The sequence below is a fragment of the Micropterus dolomieu genome, linkage group LG07, assembly GCF_021292245.1.
Source record: "Micropterus dolomieu isolate WLL.071019.BEF.003 ecotype Adirondacks linkage group LG07, ASM2129224v1, whole genome shotgun sequence".
In the NCBI taxonomy this organism is placed as follows: domain Eukaryota; kingdom Metazoa; phylum Chordata; class Actinopteri; order Centrarchiformes; family Centrarchidae; genus Micropterus; species Micropterus dolomieu.
The window spans coordinates 5,183,070-5,207,569 of record NC_060156.1 but is presented as its reverse complement, the minus strand read 5'-3'; the positions used below and the strand labels follow the sequence as shown (position 1 = coordinate 5,207,569).

Genomic DNA, 24,500 nt, shown 5'->3' with positions numbered 1-24,500 from the left:
TCTGAGGTCCAAGTTCAACGCAGCCGTCTACCAGGAAGTTTTAGAGCACTTCATGCTTCCTGCTGCTGACCAACTTTATGGAGATGCAGATTTCATTTACCAACAGGACTTGGCACCTGCACACAGTGCCAAAGCTACCAGTACCTGGTTTAAGGACCATGGTATCCCTGTTCTTAATTGGCCAGCAAACTGGCCTGACCTTAACCCTATAGAAAATCTATGGGGTATTGTGAAGAGGAAGATGCGATACGCCAGACCCAACAATGCAGAAGAGCTGAAGGCCACTATCAGAGCAACCTGGGCTCTCATAACACCTGAGCAGTGCCACAGACTGATTGACTCCATGCCACGCCACATTGCTGCAGTAATTCAGGCAAAAGGAGCCCCAACTAAGTATTGAGTGCTGTACATGCTCATACTTTTTATGTTCATACTTTTCAGTTGGCCAACATTTCTAAAAATTCTTTTTTTGTATTGGTCTTTAGTAATATTCTAATTTTCAGAGATCCTGAATTTGGGATTTTCATTAGTTTAGGTCAGTTTTGATCATCACAATTAAATGAAATAAACATTTGAAATATGTCAGTCTGTGTGTAATGAATGAATATAATATCCAAGTTTCACTTTTTGAATGGAATTACTGAAATAAATCAACTTTTTGATGATATTCTAATTATATGACCAGCACCTGTATCAGAATCCAAGGTGTTATATGCATCATAAATCAGGCAGATGATACGTAGCTGAAAATAATTAGCGTAAATAATTACTGTCATTACCAGGATGGTGGTTATGGCAACACAGAGGATGCAGATGTTCACAGTGATTATGATAACAATAATGATGATCCAATTATTCTTGTAAAAATCATTTTGAAGTTTATAACCTCATACATAGTCAAAAGTGTGTTTCAATTGAACTTTTTGTTTGTTAAATTTTGTGACACCAGCACACAAAACAGTAGAGACATGTGTTCTATGTGTTGCTCTCTTTAATCAGTTAGGATTTATTTATTAGTTTTCACTTGTTTTAATCTCTTAACAAGGATTTAATAATTCCCATTAAACTCCTTTCTTTTGTGTGATATATTTTCACCAACTAATTTTAACTAATGCATATGGTAAAATATATCCACTTATGTATTTTCTAATGTGGACAGCCTTATATTTTGCTTTGTATATTATGCTCCGTCCACCTTTTCATAAGTTGGTAAAGACTGAAAAACTGAAAATGAATCAAATTAAGTTTTATAGCAACATTGTGGAAATGGCAGATCCAAAAATGTATCCAGTAAATATTATTGAAATGCTTCCTAAGTGAAAACACATTGTAGCAAAGCCTTTTTATTCCTTTTTGTTCAATTACATCATGGTTTTCCCAAATCATGGCGGTAAAGGTCAAGATATTAGGGAAGAAAATAACCATGTTATGTAAAAAAACAAACAAACAAACAAAAAATTGATTTTAAATAAATAACTCAGTCTCAACACAAAATTAATTTTACATCACAACAAATGTATTTTTGGAACAAGGTAATGGCTTTTGCTGTATATAAAAAAAATCTTATATAGTCTGGCACCTGAAGACCTGTAGAAACACAACAGCATAATGGTCCAAGATATTAAATTCAGGTCCAAAAACAGCCAAGAAAACAAATCTTGAAATGGTAATGGATCTCAGTCATCTCTTTCCTACGTAGTGTGGTGTATTTGAATTAACTAGTAATTAGAGCAAAGCGGTGTCATCTCAATACCTTTGAGGGTGATTCATTTTAATCTGATTTTTGATTTGACAAAAATGTAAAAATGATTCCTGCCAGAAAAATAACAAGCCTGGAGGCTAATGAAATGGAACATCTAAAGCTTTACAAATTTTGCTCGGTCTATGGCACCCTTCTCAGCAATTTATTTTATTTTAAAAGTGCTGGACATTTAAATGAAGTGTGTAAGGCGCTACAATCAGGCCCTTTGTCTTTGAAAAGTGGGTTTGAATGGCATTATTTTTTGTGAAAATTGTAGCTATTGGTAACATTTTTCCATGTCACTTTCTGGGTCTGCCATAATGTTTTTTGCATGACAGGAAACTTTAAACTAGAAAAAAACTGAACAGAACAGACTGAGATAACTTAATGTTAATGCGAGGCGTTGTTGTAAATATGTAAAGCCACAAATGTTTCCAAGGCAACCCAGTTGATTTCTGACTCTGGTGTACAGTATATGAGAACTGCTTTCTACATAAAGCAGAAAACTCAAAGACATGCCCTCCTTCTAACTGCATAGCATAATATCTGAATGCAAGGGGCAGAAGACAGTCATTGATTATTATAAATTCAGCAATAGCTTATGTGCTAGAGAGCAAGGTCACTTGATTAAAAGAGTTAGGAGAATGAAGATCTGGAATAAACAAAGCCCACCCATATCGTAAGTCAACCTCTAGTTAGAGCTAGAGAGAGAGATAGGGTGTGATGGGGCTATGGAGAATATAATTCAAATGTGATCTCTAAGTGGAACCACATAATACTGAAAACATTTATTGTGAAAAAGTTAATGGCATGCCTAGGTTCATTGCTAAATTCAATTATTTGATTCAATCTCTTACTGAAAACACATCCAGGATTCTACAGATTCTGCTTTCTATTCTATTCTATTCTATTAGATTCCTGCCTGTAACAAAAACAGCCTCCAGACAAACATAGCATTTTAAGTGAGCTATAACTTGGTATTTCCAGAAAATCAAGTATTCACAACTAAAACACATCCTTTGCTCACTAATGCCCTTTTCTGCAGCAATCTCAGACAATTCAAATATATTGTCTATAATGCCCTTTTGAGCACACTGTGGAGTTTTTTGATTTTATTCCTACCATATTTGAGGTGTAGGTTGAAAAGATACTTGCAAAAACCCAAACAATTGGCAAAACTTTGGTCTGCATTGAAATTGACTGTCACATATACCGAATTTTCCTCCCACTCAATAGCACACTGATGTAATCATTATACTGAAACAGCTGTCACGTATATGGGAGAAACTTACTCTTCCAGACTTGTGTTTTTTCCTGTGCTGCAGAACTCGGACTGACTCCATTTTACAGCCACGCTCTCCACTCCAACTTGCCAGCTTCCACTACCATTATTCCACCACATGCTCCACTCCTTGGCCTGCCAACCTCGGTCGACCTTCGGCCACACTTTTCCAATTCCACTGCAAATTCACGTGAATTAAATCTTTTTGTTATACCTTATATTCGAGTCTGTGTCCGCTTATGGGTCCATCCACCACTAAAACCTAACACTGGTTCTAACTTGTACATTTATCTAAAGATATTCTAGTGCAGGAATACATTTACAAGATAAGATGTTAGGTCTGCCTGAGCTAAATACATGAATTTCCCAGTTTCTGTGAGTAGTGTAATTTATCATGTTTCACTCACGATAAGGTTGACCCATTAGTACTGGGTAATATTAACTGGATTGATAAAACCCAGATTGCTGTTATCCAAGGCTATAGCTCATACACTGGATACACTGAGTACATTTTCTGTTGTTGTTGTGTTTTCTTAAGTAGCAGCAGTAAAAAAAAAGGCAACATATATTCTAAAAATGTATAATGCTTGACTGTTAGTCAAGATATACCATACGTATTTTTGATGTTTTTTCCCACTCGAGAGGTACCGTACACATGGGTCACAGCTAACCTTAGAGTGATACATTAATGGCTGCTTTCAACATCTCTTCTGCTCAAGAGTGAGTCCTGCAGAGTAAATAAGCATGGACTTGCCCAGTACGTGGGAGAACGACCGTTTTCTTGCGCAAAATGCAAATGTGAGATTCATGTCTGATCCTAGTATTTTGTCCCTCTATGCATGCCACACACCTCCGTGAAGCTAGGAGGCTCAGCCAGAATGTCAAACCAACCATTTATAATCCACACCAAATATCAAACACCAAGTGTCTAAATGAACCTATATCACAACAAAAATTGCTCTGTGAACACTGCACATGACTGCAGTTATTGTCATCCAGATTTCTCTCATCTCATTCTACACTGCTGTCCGACCACTCTAAAGAAAGCCGTGTAACTTGTATCACTCAAATCACCAAACTCACAGTTATTAGCCAGAAAATAATAAAAACAAAAACAGCTGTTGTCTGTGTGTAAAAATAGCTACTGGGCTGCCATCTTGGTATTGCGCAATACCGCTGAGCTCTTAAGTTTTGATTCTCTCCATAAACTGTAGCAGAGAAAAAGTGTTGCTTTGGAACAGACAGACTTTATCATCGTCTACTAGCCGACCCGTAGTAGCTACACAGACATCCAAAATACCAACCGATTCGTCTGCTCAATACAAAGAGAGCCCTGTAGGATGTTCTGTACTCAAGTTGTGGGCCTGTAAATTATGGGAATGCTTTGGTCATAGGAATGTTGATGAATATTCGCTGTTTTTCTCAGTATTTCAATGTTTTGGAAGCTTTATGTTATTTGGAACGTGGTTGTATTGACAGAAATAGTGTTTTGAAGAAAACTCCCAATGGAAGTGCACATATAGTATATTCATATTCATATAAGTGCCAAAACATGGACATTCGCCCGGTATATCTTTGAAAAATTGTGTAATAACTGTTGTATATTAGATTTTTTCCTCAAATTTAAAGTTACAGGTGTATTCCAGGTGTATTAAAAGTTATTTAGTTGCATCATAATCTACAGGACGATGGTTTTGATGGTGATACTGCTATTAAAATATAGATTTTATACTAGGCAGGCGAGGATGAAAATATCATGTTTTCCTTTATTGCTTCTCCATTTCCTCTTAAATGGAAAAATAAATTCATGTTCCTTAGCTTCTGACCTATCAAAGGAGACCAGAATTATGCATCCAGGCCAAATGGTTGAGGAGTTATTCCTGATTTATTTTGGGTGTTATTTTAGGCGTTTAACCTGGAAAAAGGTGTTTCCAAAAGGTTAAAGCTGCACTCTTCACCCCCATAAGAAGAGGTGTCAAGGCACTTCTTGGGTTTGTACAATGCTGAATTTATACTTATTTCTATAGAAGAAAACTTTAACTGTGTAGTGCGTGTACAGGACTCCATAACTTCTGAGGGCTACAATCTCCTGCTACTATAATGCATGGGTTGATATAAAGGTGATGAATGTATGCTGCCCATACAATAAAAGACTGCTGAGCATATTGAGGTTTAGTTCCTCAATAGTCAAATATACTGAATACTGGTTAACTTACATGGCAGCGTACAGCAAACATCACACTGGACACTTTTTGTAGTCATGGAAACAGTGAGGTGCGCTGGCCTGTATTGATTTCCATAATTTTGACACTGTCATTGTATTTAGTGAAATGGTCAGTGAGTCAGACTTGTCCAAATATAACTCCATTCACCTCTCTCATCCCACGCTGGAAAGACACAACAGTCAAGTGTTTTTCATGTTAAGATAATCTGCAGCAGATCAGATTCAGCAGGGGGGAGTGGAGAGGAGCTAATTTGAGCTACTTTATATACCATAGAGTAGTTTAATGTACGATAATGCATCACACTCTATAAGCTGGTAATGTTTTGCATGTAAAATTTGAATCCGCAAAGAAGCTTGAAATTATTCATATTACCATAATTTCAACTGATATGTAGTGAATTTGAAATATTAGGTAGCAAAAAATGGAAGCACCTGTCACTTTTCTGTTCAAGGAGGTATGACTGATTTTAAAGAACAATTTGAATAAAACAAATTCACCGAAAAAACAAACAAACAGTAAGAATGACAGACAAGATAAAAACCTATTCCATTTGTATATAGAATATACAATATATTTGTATATGTGATTTCTATGCAATGTTCTATTACATTCTATACAGGACAACAATCACTGGGTCTAGAGTAAAACATAGCATCCGACAAAGCTTTATAATCAATTACATTGCAGTGAATCATTTTGTGAATTGCACAGTATGTGTTCTTTCATCTTGGCCTTTGCATTTTGAAGATCTGCAGAATGACAATGACTTCCCTCTCTCCTGAATACAAACATACCCACCTTTGATCACCTCCCTTCACTCCATCACGACTTGTGGATGATTTGTTGAAATATAAAGGGGATCATTGGCAGGTAAAATGGTGTTTTTCATAATATTTCCAAGAAAATCCATAATTAAAAATGCATTTGTGCGAATAGTGTTGGCGCCATCCTCAGTCAGCCCCCACACAAGTACAACTAGTCCCAGACTCAGTCTGCGCCTGCAAACTGAAATAGTTTGAAAACAAACCTGATAGGAAGATATGCTGTTTCTGAAAAATGAGACATTCTCATTAGCAGTTATAAAACATTCTTACTCAGACTCTCCCGAGTGATTATACCCTTCAAAATGGGTTTAATAGTCTGAGCTGATAACTATGTTTTCTTTCTATGATATTTCTGTGGTCATATTGAATTTTTTTATTCAAATTATGTAAAGGTCAATGAGGCGGGTAACTAAACAAAGGAGTTTCCAGCGGGTTTCATTGTTGAATCCAATTTGATTATTTCTGTGTCTACCAGCGTAGGACAAAGCCCCTGCCCCAGCAATCTACAAAAATTAAGGAGAATTTCAATTTCTTTCACATTTTAGGCAAACCACATGGTTTTACAGTAAGTTAGGAGAAGATGTGGTTATGCTTTTCAGTGATGCAAAGCTCACTCAGCCTCTTTTTTCCTTGCAATTTCCTTTTACATCATTATATACACCATCACATGTCCTTGTTCAGTAGTTCAATAAACCACTTTGCTCAATATCCCTTTCAGAATTTAATTTATGTTGCAGCAGCTTGGTTTAGGGCCTTGAAAAAATTGGCTCCTACTAACTGTACTTTCCTATTTGTCTTTCTTAAACTTGATAAGATTGTTGAAAAATACAATATAGAATGTTGCATAAATGTAACTTCTATAGTGGTGAGTACATCTGTTGTCAACATGTTGGGTCAACATAGGTATTTTCACCTAATGTTTTTAGATGGGCTGGTCAAGGCCTGTTAAAAGGTCAGCTTCAGTTTGTTGAAGTGGGGCTGCATGAGGTACTTATCCACAGTGTAGTACCTGCAGTAGATGGCGGTCAGTGTGTCCCCAGTTTGGAGAAGCAAAGAACTGTACTGACACAGAAGCTAAGCAATGTACTGCTATGGACAGCGTCAGCAGCAAAACGTATTTTAGACACCTAAAAGAGGGCCATCTACTGTAGGTAATACACACTATGGATAACTACTGTCACTGCCCGCCTCTTGGACTGTAACAAAAACGGGAGACACACGACATGGGTAAACTAAATAACAAAATTATTTATTGACAGGAAAATAAGCAAAACCAATGAGTGGGAAGAATCTGGAAGAGTGGATGGGTGAAAATGTGCTGCATGGATGTTGTGCTGTAAAAACAAAGAACAGAAACCAATTACAACAAAGTACGAACCATCGTTAAGCGACGCAAATGTTCCCTGAAACCATAGTTCCGACGAACGTTCGCATCAACTGTCATCAACTCCTGACCTGTGGTTAGAAGCTTAGTTCACAGTGACTACTTCACAGATAGCAGAAAATGCAATGTTAGGAGGTGGATTTAATAAGTTTTAAGCAGGGAATGTTAGATAATCCTGCTGTACAAACATATTTAAGGTGAAGGTTTTTTAAAATGTAGTTATAAAAGTACTTTTAAATGTATTTGTCGGGTCATGGGTAGGGTTGCATTGATTCAGTACAAGTATCTTATAGACCTTCTACAAACAGCAGGTGTTTTTCTCACAGATTGCCCATCTATTCACAATAACTTGATTTAATGTTAGTCACCAGTAAAAAGATTAAAGGACAAAATGGAGAATATAAAGACATAACTTTTGACCTTCATGTATATTTCTAGGCCTCTAAGGACCAAGGGTGTTCTCTAATCTTCATTACACACATATATGATAAAATATATAAAGGGACAGCATAAAATTCATGAAAGTACTGTAATGGATAAATCCCTGAGAGCTTTCGTTGCCATTATAGCAAAGATAAATAGAGGACTCACAGGATTCGAGCCCGTGTCTGTCTCAATAGAGCACATTCACATGTTCAGCCGCTTATTGCACTGAGCGATTCTTAAGACCTTGATACCATTTGCGGCCAAGGAAATTATAATAGTGTTAAATTGTTAAACTGAAGATACTTGCGAATTAAACCTATTTCACTAAATGTCTTGTAATCGCTAATAGTTCTTAATTTCGTCTTCTAAGTTATAGCCTATATTTAGACAAAATAAAACGATAAGGTTATATTATTTATATTATTTATATTGTTGATTTCATTAACACTATTGTTGATTTTCTTGTTATTGCTGGTACGACTATAATATGAAAAGCCTAAATAATAAGTTAGCACAATAATGTCACTTAATATCTATCACAGCTGACATATTTAGGCAGAATATGACGTCTTGTGAGTTTCCTGCTGTGAAATTCAGACAAACACACCTGGAAACATGTTAGTTCGAACTATGTTGGTTCAAACTCAGTTAGTCTCAGGACACGGTGGTACCAACAGATGTTGTTGGTTGTTCGGGAAACGCACCCCAAGTCTGCAGCCCTGTAGACAGAAAGCATATTTACAGCAGTATGAACCCAGCAGAGGGGCTGTCACACTACCTCATCCCTTTAATGTGTTTTGTCCCCCTTGAATATACATGTGTGATGCCTAACTCTTTGTCAACCAGCAATAATAGAAAAATTTAAAAGGTAGCGGTTAAAAGGTGAGGATGAACAGAAGAGTGTTCGTTAACCAGGAAGGTTGACAAGTGGCTAATTTACACCATCACAACACAAACTCCATGCTGCGAAGCGAGTTGGCAGGTCTTACTGCTCTCTGTGTCTCAATCAGCTCTGCTCTCATCTCAGGCACTCAGAACTGAAGAAGCAGAGCAGCCACGCTCCTCTGGGTGTCTGTCAGGTTTGAGTACCAATTTATGAGAGGCAAAACATGGGTTTGCCGAAGAGATTTTCTACGGTAGTTGCACTCTTCTGACCAGTTATTATTTCTTAAACACAAGGCGGTTAGTGGATACAGCTCAGCTTTGACATTTAATTTACTGCAAAAGATAACATGTCTACACACAATTTTGATTTTCATCAGCAGTAGTCTGGACAGGGGTGAAATAAGACACTTTTTAATTTAAGTAATGTCCCTGAAAAATGTTTGCACCTACCTACAGTATATTTCATCACTAGATGCTGTATAATAAGTTCTCTCCTGGCACAACTTTACACTCTCGTCTCTTCTTTTAGCTGATGTGCAAGTGTGATGTGGAATGCGAAAGGGGGAATCTAAATAAGTTAATTTTGCAGTGTTTTAATGTTTCAGCAAGGTTAATGATATTCCTTTATTTTATGTGTAACCAATGCTTTGTTCCCAACACTATCTGACAACTCCTTTAGAAATGATGATAAAGAAATGTCATCCTACAGTCGATTAATATTCCAGCTTGAATGTAAAGTTAAAAATGACTAAATTCCACAGCTCCGGAGCATAGGCTTGTATAAAGAATAATCAAAGTTGAATATCTACTCCTCATGTAACCAGAGCTCCCCCAAGTGGACAAAATAATTATTGCTAACATTGTTTTTCCTTTTTATCAAGTGCTTAAAACTAAGAACTGTACAGCCGTGTGACAATTAAGGTTTGATTGTGGGAAGATATTTGATTACAATACGCGCAAATAGATTTTTGATTTTTAATGTCGGTCTCTCGGAAACCGGAAACAAACCCCCCTCAGGGCAACCACGCCCCAAAAGACAAAAGTAGAGACACATCCGCTGGCTGTCTCTCTTGTCCTTTGCTTGTTCCTGGCTCTTCAACGGTGCTTCGGCACGCGCCCAGCGTTCCCCCTCTCCTGGCAACGCCATAAGAGTTTGGCCCGGTGCAGCAAACGCCCTTTGTTAGTTTCAAGCTACACACATGAAGTGCCGCGACCTCAGCTTTCCCTCATTTAACAGCAACTCTACTTGCGTTTTATTTTCTTTGGTTTTGTTTTGTTAAAAGTTATCAGTCCATTAAGTTACACTAGTTTAATTGAAGAACGACCCAGTTTTTAAGCTTTATTTTGTCGAGCTAACTTACATTGATCCCCAGCGCCCGGGCCAACCACATGGTTTAACGCTAATTAGCTATTAAACTGAGCTTTCTAAATATAAATATCTACACTTTTTGTGACTTATTTAAGAACAAAATCAATATAATTTGTATAAACCTATTAATGGTTATCACATATACACTGTAAAATGACCAAGGCTTCTACAGGAGCTGGGGCCTGAAAAGGAAACTCAGCAATAGTGCGAATAAGTGGGAGAGCACAACACAACATGTCAGTGAAAGCTCAAGAAAGGGCTCCACAGCACATTTGTAAAACTCTACTTAGTTCGAATGCAGCAGCATGTAAGCTTTATATGCTCAAAAGTGACATAAAATTTTATTACTCACTCAAACTGAGTCATGTTTGTTTACAAGCCTTGTTTACAATTTCAAAAGATTCATATCCACGTCCTTTGAGACAGATCGATATCTGAGATGAGCAATGATGGAGGTGAAGTGAACCAGTAAGGAGGTCAAAGACTACATAACAGTGTTCACCACAGTGAGAGTAATGGCAGTGGGGAATAGACACGTTACAATCAACACAGGGAAGGGAGTAAACTATTTTTCACTACCCTATTAATGAAGCTCAGTGTAATTTCAAACCAGGAAGACTATCAAATCAAATCAAATAAGCTTTATTGGCATGAATGTAAAACAATAATATTGCCAAAGCTACAACAAAATTACTTCAACAACAACTAATTGAATTAAATAAGTAAATATTTAGTGTGTTTGTGTGTGTTAAAAATAATATGATAAGAAATATATAAAATACAAAAATAAAGTATAAATAAATAAATAAATAAAACAGTAAAAGTGTGTGTTAAAACATAAAAATATATTAAAAATTAAAATAAAATAAATAGCTAAATAGCTAAAACTGTAAACGTGTGTGTGTATTAATAAACAAATTTTTTTAATAAATTAATTAAAAAACAACCAAAAAATCAGCATCAAATGTGAAATTTAAAAACAAAAAAATAATAAAGGACTATCTTTAAGCATCAATCATTCACAACTCGTTTCTCTTTCTCTCTCGCTCAGCCAATCATGTAGTCACTCTCACACTTTAAATCTGTTCTCTCCTCTGCCACCGGCTGTCATTCAGTATGAATCGCTGCAACCCTCCTCCACCCCATTATCAAATCCAGGTCCACTTCAAACTCAGCAGAAGCCTTCGCCTCTTCTCTCAGATCCCCAGCATCTTCTCCATCCTTTTATCTCACCGCCACTAGGGCTGTCGCTGTGAAGTAATTTCCCTCTGCGGTATTATTGCATTTTTCATCAATTAAGTAATTTGGTGCCATATGGGCCCAACATAGTAAGAATATCTGTGGATCTCATCTCACTGCACAGCGAGCCGCTAACTGCTGGGTGCTAGTCAACAACATTGCCAAGCAAACTCATTTTTGTAGTCTGACCGTGTCTTTTTCACACGAACGTTAGCTATGTCATTACCTTCAGGTCACGTCTAGCACGTCAATTTACATACCGCAGCAACGCACACAGACGGTGTGGAGCAGAATGGGCTGTCCACAACTAACCACTGCGCTGTAGTAATGTTATGACAAAATTTCCACAGAAAGCAACAGGAAAACCAGCTGCAGGCATCCAACACACTACGCATGTTTCTTAGTGAGCTTCAAATCAGGCTTACCGTTCACATCACCGAGCCTGCTAGCCACATTAGCCGCGCAATATGCCAACGCCAAGTTAGCTAACCTTTAAAATAAACATTAAAACAACACAAAACACAGCAACACTTAAAGCTTCCAAGTTTGAAATCAGGTCTCTTACAGTCCATAGCGATTCGTCCTTGAGCCGTTACAGAGCTTGTTACGGTTGTTGAACTTTTGAAGCACTAATTTGTTAATTTAACGTGCCCTGAAGTGTAAAGTATGAACATTGTGGTTGTTGCAGGTGCTTGCCAAATCTTGCGGTTATTGCGACAACCCTAACCACCACCAGTGTCTACACTCCATAAGGGGGGTTTCTATGCCTCTGCAGCTTCACCACCCCCTCGTCATCACGACGGGGTCTAATCGCACAATGACTTTTCACATTCTCATTTTCAATGTATCACATGTCAATTAATTCTTGTTGTTGACTCAGTCAAGTCTCTCCTGATTGGTATTATGTCAGAATGCCACATCATGTAAATAGATTGGCCCGTTTGTGTCTTCAGTGTTACAATACCACACTTACTTTTGCTTTATACACCCAAATAGCCCTTCTTACTCTGCGCAATGTTTCCAGAGGTATGTGCAATTTGCATGGTGAAAGCAAGCACCTAGGAGCAATATAGTTGTGAGTCTGCACTGAATGAGCTTTAGAGAGGCTTTAAGTTTTCACAACGGCGGAATTTCATGGGTGTCATCAGGGTGGATGGATGGAACCCGCCCAGGCCATTGCTTCAGCACTGTGAGGAGGCCTTTGTGGGATGCTGAAGAGCAATCATGAAAATATAAGTGGATAACCTTTTCAACTAATGGAGGGGGGGGGGGGGAATAAGCACTTAGGTGTAAAATCACACAATAATCATAGCCTACTCAAACTATTTCTTATGTGAGAGAGGATGCTTGCTCCCAGATTTCTATTACTGCAAAAATGAATTCAGAAAGTTTTTTTTACATTGTCAAGTGGTTTATTTTACACCCATTACATGCTGGGTTAATGGTGGTCCACGAATGTCAATTTGACAGCTGCGGGGCATCAACAGTTGCCATCTGTACACAATTCTGTACACAGCGTGATATCCATGATGTATGCGCTAAATGTATTAGCTCATTAATGAGTCACCAGACAGGCTCAGCCCACGTGCCACAGGCTAGGCAACATAATTAGAGATGCATGCTCAAAGTGCTTTATAAACAGTTCCAGACCTTTTAAAAGAGAATAGGGATGGTTTTCCACCCATAATTACTGTTAACAAAGCATGGCAATAATTTGTGCTAGTAGGTGAGGTGTGATCCACTCTCATGCCTTCTTAAATCACAACCTGATTAAAGCACAAATGTGATACAGTGAGATAAAAATAAGTTGGCAGGCTTGTGTCTCACCAGCGCCTGTTCCATGGTTTAAATTGGGCTGCTGCCTTCGCCTTGTCAGGACCATGGAGAACTCTTTCAACACCATCGTCTGTACCTTATGAAAGGAATACTCTATAAAAAAAAATGAAAAAAAGATTGCAATGACTCAGGTTAACATGAGTTGCGATGCTGTTAAATTGCAAGTTGAATGGATTGTTCTGAATAGTTGGGTCAATTCTAATAAAAGTTCTACGGTCACAGACGAGTGTGCTCTTAGCTTCAGCTAAATGAGGAACAGACAGCTTGTTCATAATCTATCAATCATAAGTTTTAGCCTACAAATATACATTCTTCACACATAGCCTATTTTGTATTAGTGGCTCTATTGTTTTATTCAACCAATGCAGAGTGTCTTGTAGAAAAGTATAAGCCGTCTGGATTATTTATTACATTCTAGTGTTATTAAGTGTTTTGTTTTTTTAAAAGCAGTTACAAGCATAATCAACATTGTATATTTTAGCCTTCAGCAGGTTGCTGTTTTAGCAAAAAAAAAAAAAAAGAAAAAGTTATACAAACCCATGTAGACTACACTGCACCAAACAGCAGACAGACACTATATAACTAAGCATTTAAGAGCTAAAAAACATATTTTGGAGAGCAAAAGAACAGCTAAAAGAGGACAAAATATTGAACTTCAGTTAGGGGACACGTTTCAAATGTTGCCCTACCATATTCAAATGTATAAGCTGGGTGAGTTGATTTAGTTGAACTTGGAGGTTTAGGCTACTAGACACTTGCGCTCATTTAAATAAAACAGACTTAATTAACATATTTCAGTTTACCATAGAAAAACACGTCTGTGCGTCAAAAACATTCCTGCCAAAAGTGACGCAATCGGCGGATGCCCCGTCCCCTTTATCAACAGTGCGTGCCATTAATGACTAAGCGAGGGGAGAGCATATCTTCATATCTCCTTTACCCTCCAGATAGGCTAAGGGTTTTCATGATGACACTTGAACGTGAAGTACGCCTCCCCTCGCGCCCGGGTCCAGCGCTGTTTTTACGCGCGAACGTGTGTTCGCGTGCGCCCAGGACTTTGCCTCTGCAAAGGCACGGCAGACATTTCTGAGAAGCTTCCCGAGTGTACAAGAGGAGGACCTGAATGGTAAAAGCACGTGGGATTTGTTACTTGATGAAGTCCCGTGCTCCATCCTCCCCCGCTGCGCCGGGCAGCTCCGCTTTGGTCCGCCGCGACTTGCGATGAAACTTTCTGATAATGTGAAGCTCTTCCTCAACGATGCGCTGGCAGCAGAGGGGATGTTAACCTCAAGCATAAGGTTGCTTGAATTGAAATGAACGTGTAGTGGTATTTTGAATATGCTGGAGAAAAAGGCAGACCGACGAACTATGAACTTGTCCGTGTGGATTTTAGTCTTAAACTTTTTCTTGTGCTGGACGTCAGTTAGTTCACAGGTAAGGAAACATTGTGGGTTTTTTAAGCAAAATGCTATGACACTACCAGTCGCTATAGCCTACTTTCGCTGCGACTCTCTTATGAACAAAATATGCAGCAATGTGGCTCTTTTCCTCTTAGTAGCCTATACAGACGTGTCTTTCTCTCTCTGTTTGGTAGACTATATTTCCTCGATATGTCGCTGAGCTATTTTGTACTCAAAAGGAACAATTACAGAGAAGTGGTCACTACGCAGGAACATTACATTATGCGTCATTTATTTTGTAGTTGGCTGTATTATTTTCTGATAGCAAAAACTGGCTGCTTGTCTACAGCCCTGTAACACCTGTTGACATGGTCACTTTTTTTTACGTCTGACTTTTGAATGGCTCGCCACACAATCGGTGCAACACCAACACTACACAAAGTCTGTCATGAGCTTGACTTTTCAGGAGCTGTCTGCTCCTGATTTGAGGAGTTGTATCAACAACCACCGTCAGCCAATTTGTTTCACACTCTGCCCGCATTACTCGCTCCACAGACCCCCTCATGTCTTATCAGGTGTGCCCAACATCTGACGGTAGCCTAGATTTTTAATAAGTGAGATGATATTTCACTGCTCATCTAAAAGATTGAAGTGCTTTATTCTTACATAATGAGATTTCTAATGATCCTTTTTAAATATTGGAAGTGATGAGCTGCAACGCAAAGGTAATGAAAGAGTTTAACACGAGCCTTGGCTTGAGCAAAATTCTGGCAAGTGAATCATCAGACTTGCAGGGTTATTAGTCATTGATCTGTGATCCAGCCAGAGTTGGTCAGCATAGAGTGCAACATGTACAATGTGTGTTGTTGTGTTACTGTTTTAAATCTAAGAGCAGGGGAGTCGTCCTGCATTATCAGCACCATGGTCAGCGTCTGCAGCACCAGGACCACTAAAAATACTGAATGAATGGAATGTAGTGTAAAAAACAATTCAAGGACTAAGGACACTGTGCTGCCATGAAATTGCAAATAATATTAATAAACGTTTTGGGAATAGCTCTGGTGTTATGGTACATTCAAATTGTTTTTCTCCAAAAATCTAAGTCAGTAATAGTGAGTAAAAAAGGGATGTAGAAATATTTAACTACTGTCTGATTGTGTACTTTAATGCAACTTAAAGATTAACTCAATTGCAAAATGTTTTTTTGTTATTGTACTCATTTTGACAACAAGGTTGTGTTCAAATTCCGCTGGTGAAGTGGGCTTTGAGCCTGATAACCAGACTGAATTTCGATTTTGATTAACGTTATTCAGTTATCCTGACATCATGCTGGTTAAAATCATAAAGCCTTCTTCCTGACCAAGCATGTACCAGTTTTTCCGCCGATATGATGGGAAGGGGTTGACTCAGAATATGCTTCTAAAACTAGACTTGCTCTGGGCACATCTCTGAATGCACAGACATGAAAAACACATGAAATTGTCAAAATCAGCACCTTCACTACTTTGAAATGATGTCTGTGGTTTGCCTGGAATAGATACTAGAATTCTCAGTGAGGGAGAAGAAATGTGCTTTTAAGTTTTTTCAAACATTTTTGGAGTAAACTATTACAGTTTGACTGTTGGCTTACTATCCATAAAACATACTTGGCCTTTGTTTTACACAGACTACGCATTATCAGGGGATTCTTCCTGAAAATAAATAGTGAGTTGCTTGAAATATGTATTGAAGTTAACTAAATACACACATACTTTATTATGCAGGTATTATGCAATCAGTTGTAAACAATGTGCCATTTTTACTGAAAGTTATACATTTATTGCACACTACATTGTTTGATATAGTATATTTATTCAAATAAGTTAGAACAAGACAGACGTGGCCACCTTATCTCTGAAAAACTGAGACAGCTTGTCAACATCTACATTGACTTGTAAGGTAATTCAGACAGCCAGGCCAACAAATGTATTTCCATGATGGGAATAGGCTGGAGAATTGCTGCAAAAAAAAAAAGGTGTGCAGCCTAGCTGTCTTAACCCCCCTCCTCATCCATCTCATTATGCAACTTTGTCTCCAAAAAAAGTTTATATGATTTTGCTTTATATGTTTTTGAGGAGATGTAGTTGCTGCCTGGTTTATGTTCACCAGCAACATTTTCCCCAGTTGATTAAGTGTTGCATTTTTGTGCTGCACAGGAGCCAGAGGGAGATGGTTGGGGTGGATAGTGGGCGTACAAAGCACAGACTTTGACAGCGGAGACTGCGGTGTGCGTAATGTGTCTCATGTGTGGTTAGGTTTAGGCTACAAAAATGGTCAGGGAAAGATGGTGGTTAGTTGATGAATGCAGCTTTAATTTCGTAAACAATTGAAAAAGGAAACATGTCCTGTCTTATGCTTCAAGCCAAAGTAGATCAGTTTTTAACCAAGAGTGTCCAGGGGCCTTCTTCAATATCTTTAAATTATATTCAGGCATAAATTGAGGAGTAGTCCAAGCTTTTCCTGCCACAACAGTTCCTGGGAAATGGCAGATGCAGAAACCTCCTCTTCCATTGTGGCTGTGGCGCATCCACTCATTAGCAGAGATGGGGACCTGAGTTTGAGACTTGGACTCGAGTGCGACTTAAGTCGCACACACAGTGACTTCAATCTCAACTTGAGACTCGTCCTCAAAAGACTTCAGACTCGACTCGGACTCGAGGTGCGGGTGCGGTGAACAATATTTATTTTTAGGAAATGTCTGATGCGCTTGCTGTTATTCCCCTCCCTCCGTTACCTATAACCATCCTACGTAACACATGCTACGTATCTGCTGTGCAAACGGGTTACAGGTTTATTGTTGATTATGGAACGTTACAGTTTTATTTAGTCAAAACATTACACTGGTTTGAGAGTCTGGGGAGTGTGTTGACTTACAGTAGTTTATAAACTGTGATTAATTGTAGACGCATTGTACATTAGGCTACATGGTTGTGCTCTGTAAGTGAAAAACAGGTTACAGGTTTATTGTTGATCATGTAGGTTAGGTTACCTTTATTGCATTGCACATTATATAGTTGTGCTCTGTAAGTAAAAAACAGGTTACAGTTACAGTTTTTATAAGCAGCCTGGATTGAACACAGCAGGTGATTCAACACATTATAACCACAAGTGACTTGAGACTTGATTTGGACTCTAGCTCAAAGACTTCATCTCTGCTCTTTAGCAAGAACATCTTAACAATGGTGAGAGGACGTTCAGTATGCCTAACGTATGGGGGTAAATCAATGTCAATATTATTGTAAATACATAGACTATCAGTCACAAATATATGATCCAAAAATAGATTCAAAGTCCACGAACAAGCTCTCCATGATCCACAATTTGAAATCAGTGACTTGTAAATGTAAAATGATTTGTCTGTGTGTTGGTCATATTCTATTTGTAGATTGTTTTGCATTTATTTTCACAATTTTGACACTACTGTTTCACTGTTTTACAAATGATAATTTTTGCAAATGCATTCTTCACAATTTGCAAACAAACATAGTCTAACTTGTACTTTCTAACACAGTATAAGAGGCTGTTTACACCTTGCATTAAAATGTGTTTTGAGTGATTGGATTGCAATGTGTGAAAAAAAAAGGTGGGTTAGCTTTAAACAAAAGTTGTCTGAGAACAGGAATTGTTAGCTGGTGAGTATAGTCAACATCTAAAGCTTGTGACTTGCAATTCACTGGTTGAAATGGTATGATTTGTTAAATCACTTAATTAAGTAATACATTTTTTTTATATTTGAAAGTGCGTGCATAGACCTGATATAAACCTCACCGCTCATGTTTTAATAATTCATACAAATGTAAAACTAACTCATAACCTGGTGTTCAGTCCTCTGCTCTCTGCTCATTAACCCAAGATGTGAGTGCTTGTCTCACATTCTTTGGCTTTGGCTCTTCCACTCCCTCTATCCAATTCTGAAGGAGCTCTTCACCTTGCATTCGCAGGTTGTGCAAGATGTAGCTTTAGTCTCACTGTCTGCAGCCTTCTCTTCAACACACAGCTCCGCTGCTCACTGGAGCAAATGTCTCGTGACTGTTGACAGGCTATTGTTTGCGACTTGTAACCAATCAGAGCGGGACATTAAATAAGACTCCAGCGTGGTGATTACCTAGAGACAGAGAGAGGCAGCTGTGTCAGAGCAGCGTATTTTAAAATAGTGTAAATGAAACCCTAACAAAAGATCTGAACCGTGAGTTTTGCTACATCACTAGTGAAGTAGCATTGATCACTCTGAGGGAGGATAAATTTTGTCCCCACCGGGGATAAAAATAATTCAGCGCAGGCAGGGATATATATAAACCAGAAAGGGGGAAATCCCACAAATCCCCCCCGGGCAAATCGCACCGTGGATGGTTCAAGCTACTTACATGTGAAGAATTGCTGCTTTTCCTCTGAATTATTTGAATAATTCGTTGATAATGTTGAGGTTTGGATTGTTGGACACAACAAGCATTGTGAAGGTGTCGCTTCTGGGTAATTGTGATGGCATTTCTCATTATTGTACTTTTACTTGAAGAGGTGGTATTATGCTCATTTTCAGGTTCAAAATCCTATTTAGGGTTTGTACCAGAACAGGTTTACATGGTTTAATTGAAAAAAACAACTGCAACTCCTCTTTTCACCCTGTGTTGAAGGCTTTGTTTTGGCTGTTTAGTGATACATCTTGTCTGTAAATGATCTTTGTTGGGAGTTGCAGATGGGCAGTTCCTAGTTAAGGACTACTAGCCAATCAGAAGCAGAGAAGGGCGGGTCAATGAGAAGTCAGTAAACAGCTTTGATTCAGCTGTAGGCTACATGTTGCCAACGAGCTTGGCAACATAGACTGGAGCAAGAGTTTCAGAGTGATGAGTTATTAATCTGTAACAAAAGTATCTTTCATTCATAAAGTTTTAACTGAGCTCTGTCTCTACATCACAGTAACAACTTTATGTCCATTGACTGCCTGGAGGGTAGCTAATGTTTGGAAGGGAGAGGAGGTGTGTGCTGCTGCTCAGTGTTTTTCCACTGGTGTTTTTGAGGGTGTGTCGGACTACCCGCTTGGCGAGCATTATATGAGGCACATTTTGCTTTCTGTGTCGTCACAAGGAGGAAAGGGAAGCGGCTGGACTACAAACAAGCTGTTTTCTGGCAGTTTTCTGTGGGAGATGGGAATTCCCTTAGGGCTGGACTTTGGGCATTTTCAATTTGCAAACCTGTTACATGGTTGCAGTCATACTCATTTGCTGAATGCAATAGAATCATGACTCAGCGGTGGGAAAAGGCTGTCACTAGGGGCTAAATCATTTAAAATTTAAAAATAATTTAAAAAAGAATCACTTACAGTGGCCTACATAGATGGTATGTGTGTGTGTGTGTGTGCTCTTTCCTGGTAAAGTAGTCTTTTGCTTTTTCAGACAGGGCAGTGACAGGAATGTGTGAGCCGTCTATCGTCCAAGCGAGATGGGGAAGACCCACCTTTTTATAAAACCTTACACAACATCCTGGAGCCTGTCCACTCTGAGCAAATGAATGTAGTGGCTTTGTTGCGACATTAAAGCATGATAAACCTCTCAAATGTAGATAGAGATGGTAGCTTTGTCTTTACCGAACAGTTGGGATAAGATGTTGTATCCCAAACTGCAGCAATGTGCAGTATGACAAAAATATGGTGTTTTTTGAAAATTAAACCATGTAAACCTGTTCTGGTACAACCCCTAAATAAGACTTTGAACCTGAAAATGAGCATAATACCACCTTTTTAATGCCTACAGGACGATTGCAATGTCTGAATGTGGTGCTAAATCCAATAAAATTGATCAGAATCAGAATCAGCTTTATTGCCAGGTATGTGTACACATACGAGGAATTTGACTCTGGATTGTACAATGCTCACAATGTGCTTACTTACAATACTTACTTACGTACAATAATACAATAACACAATAAAACAGTAATAAAGTCAAACACAGGCTACAGCATAGAGAACACATATATACACACAATAAATAAAACAAAATAGACAGATTGAGACAATAGTGCAATGAGCAGAGAGCAAAGGATGCAGGAGTAAATTTTTATTACCATTATTGTTATTATTATTATTATTATAATAATTTTTATTATGTACATGTCGGAGGTGGATGTGGTGCACATATGCATACAAGCATACATGTACACATGTAGACAGTGTGATGGAGCTCTTGTTTGTCAATTGATTGTACTGAACTAACAGGTCTGGGGGTGGGACGTGATCTTTTCTCTTATTTGTGGCCACAAGGGAGACTAATGAGTGCGTTATTACAGCTTGAACTGACTTCAGGCATTGACAAAATGTCCTGGATTTCCGCAGTTAAGTAACTCACACCTCAGAATGGGTCTGAGTAAAAAATATTGAAAATCTATTCTAAAAATTAAGTCTCAAGGTATTCAGCATTTGAAGGGCTTATTTCCAAGCGAGTAATCTTGTATGAAATATGTGAATGAAAGGGGACAAAGGCAAACATGGATCTTACTGGGACTTAAAATGAAATATACTCTTTGATATAAAGGGGTTATTTAGACCTTACATAAGGGAAAAGACTTTAAAAACAAATGACAATATGGTGACATTAACATACTATTACATATATTGATCAGATGTAAAATTTTATCTGACCAGTATTTTTGTTGCTGCTGTTTACAATCTTCCAAATGCAAATTCAAAAACATGCACTACTGGAACTGTAAGAAGTCATCAGCAGTCACATGACAAAAAAGCACGATGCATGACTCAAGGTTGTCCAATGAAATGACAGTATGTAGTTACACACATAACTTCACAGATAATTAAATACATAGTAGAATATGGTAACATATAAAATAAATAAAATGATACTATATATACAGTTATTTATATTCATATATTCAAAAATATATATTACACCCACGAAATACACTATCTTGCCAAAGGTTTTAGGACAGCCCTCCGAATCATTGAATTCTGGTGTTTCAATCACTTCCATGGCCACAATTGTATAAAATCATGCACCTAGGTATGCAGACTGCTTCCATAAACATTTGTGAAAGTATGGGTCGCTCTCAGGAGCTGACGTGTGTGGTACCGTGATAGGTTGCCACCTGTGCAATATGTCTCTTCGTGAAATTTCCTCCCTACTAAATGTTCCAGGGTCAACTGATAGTGGTATTATAACAAAGTGAAAGTGATTGGCCACAAACTCAACCACGAAGTGGTAGGCCGCGTAAAATCACAGAGCGGGGTCAGCGCATGCTGAAGCGCACAGTGCACAGAAGTCGCCAACTTTCTGGGGCAATAGCTGCAGACATCCAAACGTTGTGTGGCCTTTGGATTAGTTCAAGAACAGTGCGTAGAAAGCTAGAATGGGTTTCCATGGCCGAGCAGCTGCATCCAAGCCATCACTAAGTGCAATGCAAAGAATCGGATGCAGACAATTGTGACAAATTCTCTGGCAATCCTTGTTTGAGACAACACAACCACAACAAGAGAGGCACACATTGTTTGAGACAATGGGAACTGGGTTCTTGACTTAAAACTTATTTAGACAAATTCTTTCCTTATAGGCCTACTGATACTTGAATGTTTGGACTGTAAATGGGATGGATGTTAAAACATTTCCTTTTCGAGTAACACTACTGAAAATTTATATTTGAAATGTCAAAATGAACATGTAATTTACTTTTTTCTATTTGTCGCCCCCCTTTGCAGCAGGTTCTTTTAAGCTGGTAAAGAACACGTTTTCCATGGTAACTTACTAGTGTTACTTGGAGGAAACTTAATTTGTAGTTGTGAGATTCTAGGTCTTCAGTGACATAGTTCTAGGTACATAGGTACAAATAATGTTCCTCAATTCTGCAAATTGTGATGTTTGAATGGGCTTTATGACTCCAATAGAATACAGCAGCACAGACAGCACTGTATTGTCTTTCAGTTTGATTTAATGCTCTATTAGATGGAGTTGTTGAATCAGATGCCCTTCTTAGCTAATTTAATGGCAATTCACACTATAAATCATGTGACACAAACTGACTGCACAGTAACAGAAATTACTGACACACTGTATGATATCAGTTTGTGAACGATCAAAGTTTAAATACCTAAGACACCCCACCACACACACACACACTCCACACATGAATAATATTATTCTGATTATTGTTGTTGGAAAACACACAAAACACAAATATTAAAGTAAAATAAAAAATATAGAATGATGTTTCTCTCTGGCCCTGTCATTGTTTTTGTATTCTGCACTAGAAACAAATGTTGGCCGGTCCCACAGCAGATGGTATATGGGAATTTGTCCCAAATGTTATTGAAAAGCCAAAAGCAATGGCTGATTCACACACATCTTGGCACAGAGTCACAGACATGATCTTGTTTGTTGTGCTCCACAGATGGGGTTTGATGGTCCTCTCTCTGCACAGGAGCAGATGTACATCCTTTATGAAATCAAACTGCAGTGCCACCAGAACCTCTCCAACATTGACCCCGGGTCTACAGGTACAAAACATGCACAGAAAGTTACAATTTTGTAAAATGCTACACAATTCTGCGTATTTTTAGGTGTTCAAAATTCATGTGGGAAGCAATGAAATTCAAGTGGTAAAATGGCAGGACATTTTAAAAAGAGAAAACAAATTTTGGAGCTTATTAGTTGTGTCTGTTATTTGGTTTAATTAAATATTTATGTATACAGTAAACAGGATTGGGAAATGATGGATTACTAGTAATCAGGATTATGTAATCATATTACAAAAAGCAAACAATTGCATTTAAAAAATATGTGTGCTTATAGTTCATGGACTACTTGTTGACAGTTTTGATTACGTCTTTAAAATATGCATAATACACATACTACACCTGTAGTTTGTGCCATTACTGCTTTTGTAAGGGTAGTTTAATTTATACATTATGAATATGCAAAATGTATTGTTTATTTGCATTACATTTTTTTTAAATGTATAAAAAATAAAGTGCAATATTTTCAATGTTTAATTTTGAAGTAAACCAAAAGTATTCGGATTAGATACATTTTTTTTTGGGAATCGAATAGATTTACTTAATAGATTTAGTTACTAGTTACAAAATTTGTCATGTGATTTGTATTCAGTGTTGAAATGATATTGTGAGCCAGGTTCAGGTGTGAAGAAGTTTCGGAGACTGATGAAGACATAACATAGCATTATTTATTGAGCCCGGCCGAGGCGATACAGTGCCAGCATACAACATGTGAACACGTCAAATGCCAACACCAAATCTGAAGGATAACATCTTCTGGTCCCTTTATGTTTCTGTCTTCCCACTAGTGCCTGTATGTTTCTCTATTAGGTCACCTTTCACCTAGAACAACTATCTGATGTTTAGACTCCAATGCTTTGTCATATTGGAATCTCTCACTATCCATAAATTGTACTCTAATCTGTGGAGCCAGTGAGTTCTTGTAAACATTCTTGCAAGACTCAACCTTGTAAGATTCCCAGAGAACACTGATATCTGCCAGCCTGACGCCTGAGCTGCTGTCTCTTAACTAATCAGTCTATTGTTGTCATCTTGACCAGGACAAGCACATGTGAGAAATACCTAAAGCCATAAATGTCAGATAAACACTTAGGGGTCAGCTAAATTACTCTAAGCTAGACCTGTCTTACCTTTCGTTGTTACATCAACAAAGCCCCTTAAGAAATAATCTCAACATTCAGTAACTGACTACGTTTCAAAGTAATCTGACCCAACTGTGACAGTATGTATATTGACAGAAGATGTATATAAACAACTGACTGTTTGCAAAGCCCCGCACCCTTACTGTTGCTACACCTGCAAACCGGGGATGGAAATTAACACCTGTCAAATGAGGTT

The 24,500-nt window shown here is 38.1% G+C and overlaps 1 protein-coding gene across 1 annotated transcript in view; it reads left to right on the top strand.

Annotated features, from left to right (window-relative positions):
• The first annotated feature begins 14,565 nt into the window (after positions 1–14,565).
• pth2ra (parathyroid hormone 2 receptor a) overlaps positions 14,566–24,500 on the top strand; it is a 66,134-nt gene continuing 56,199 nt past the window's right edge. The window contains exons 1-2 of the mRNA XM_046055025.1: positions 14,566–14,645; positions 23,039–23,144. Of these exons, the coding sequence (XP_045910981.1) occupies positions 14,580–14,645; positions 23,039–23,144 (172 nt within the window). The 5' untranslated portion in view covers positions 14,566–14,579. The remainder of the gene's footprint in view (positions 14,646–23,038; positions 23,145–24,500) is intronic.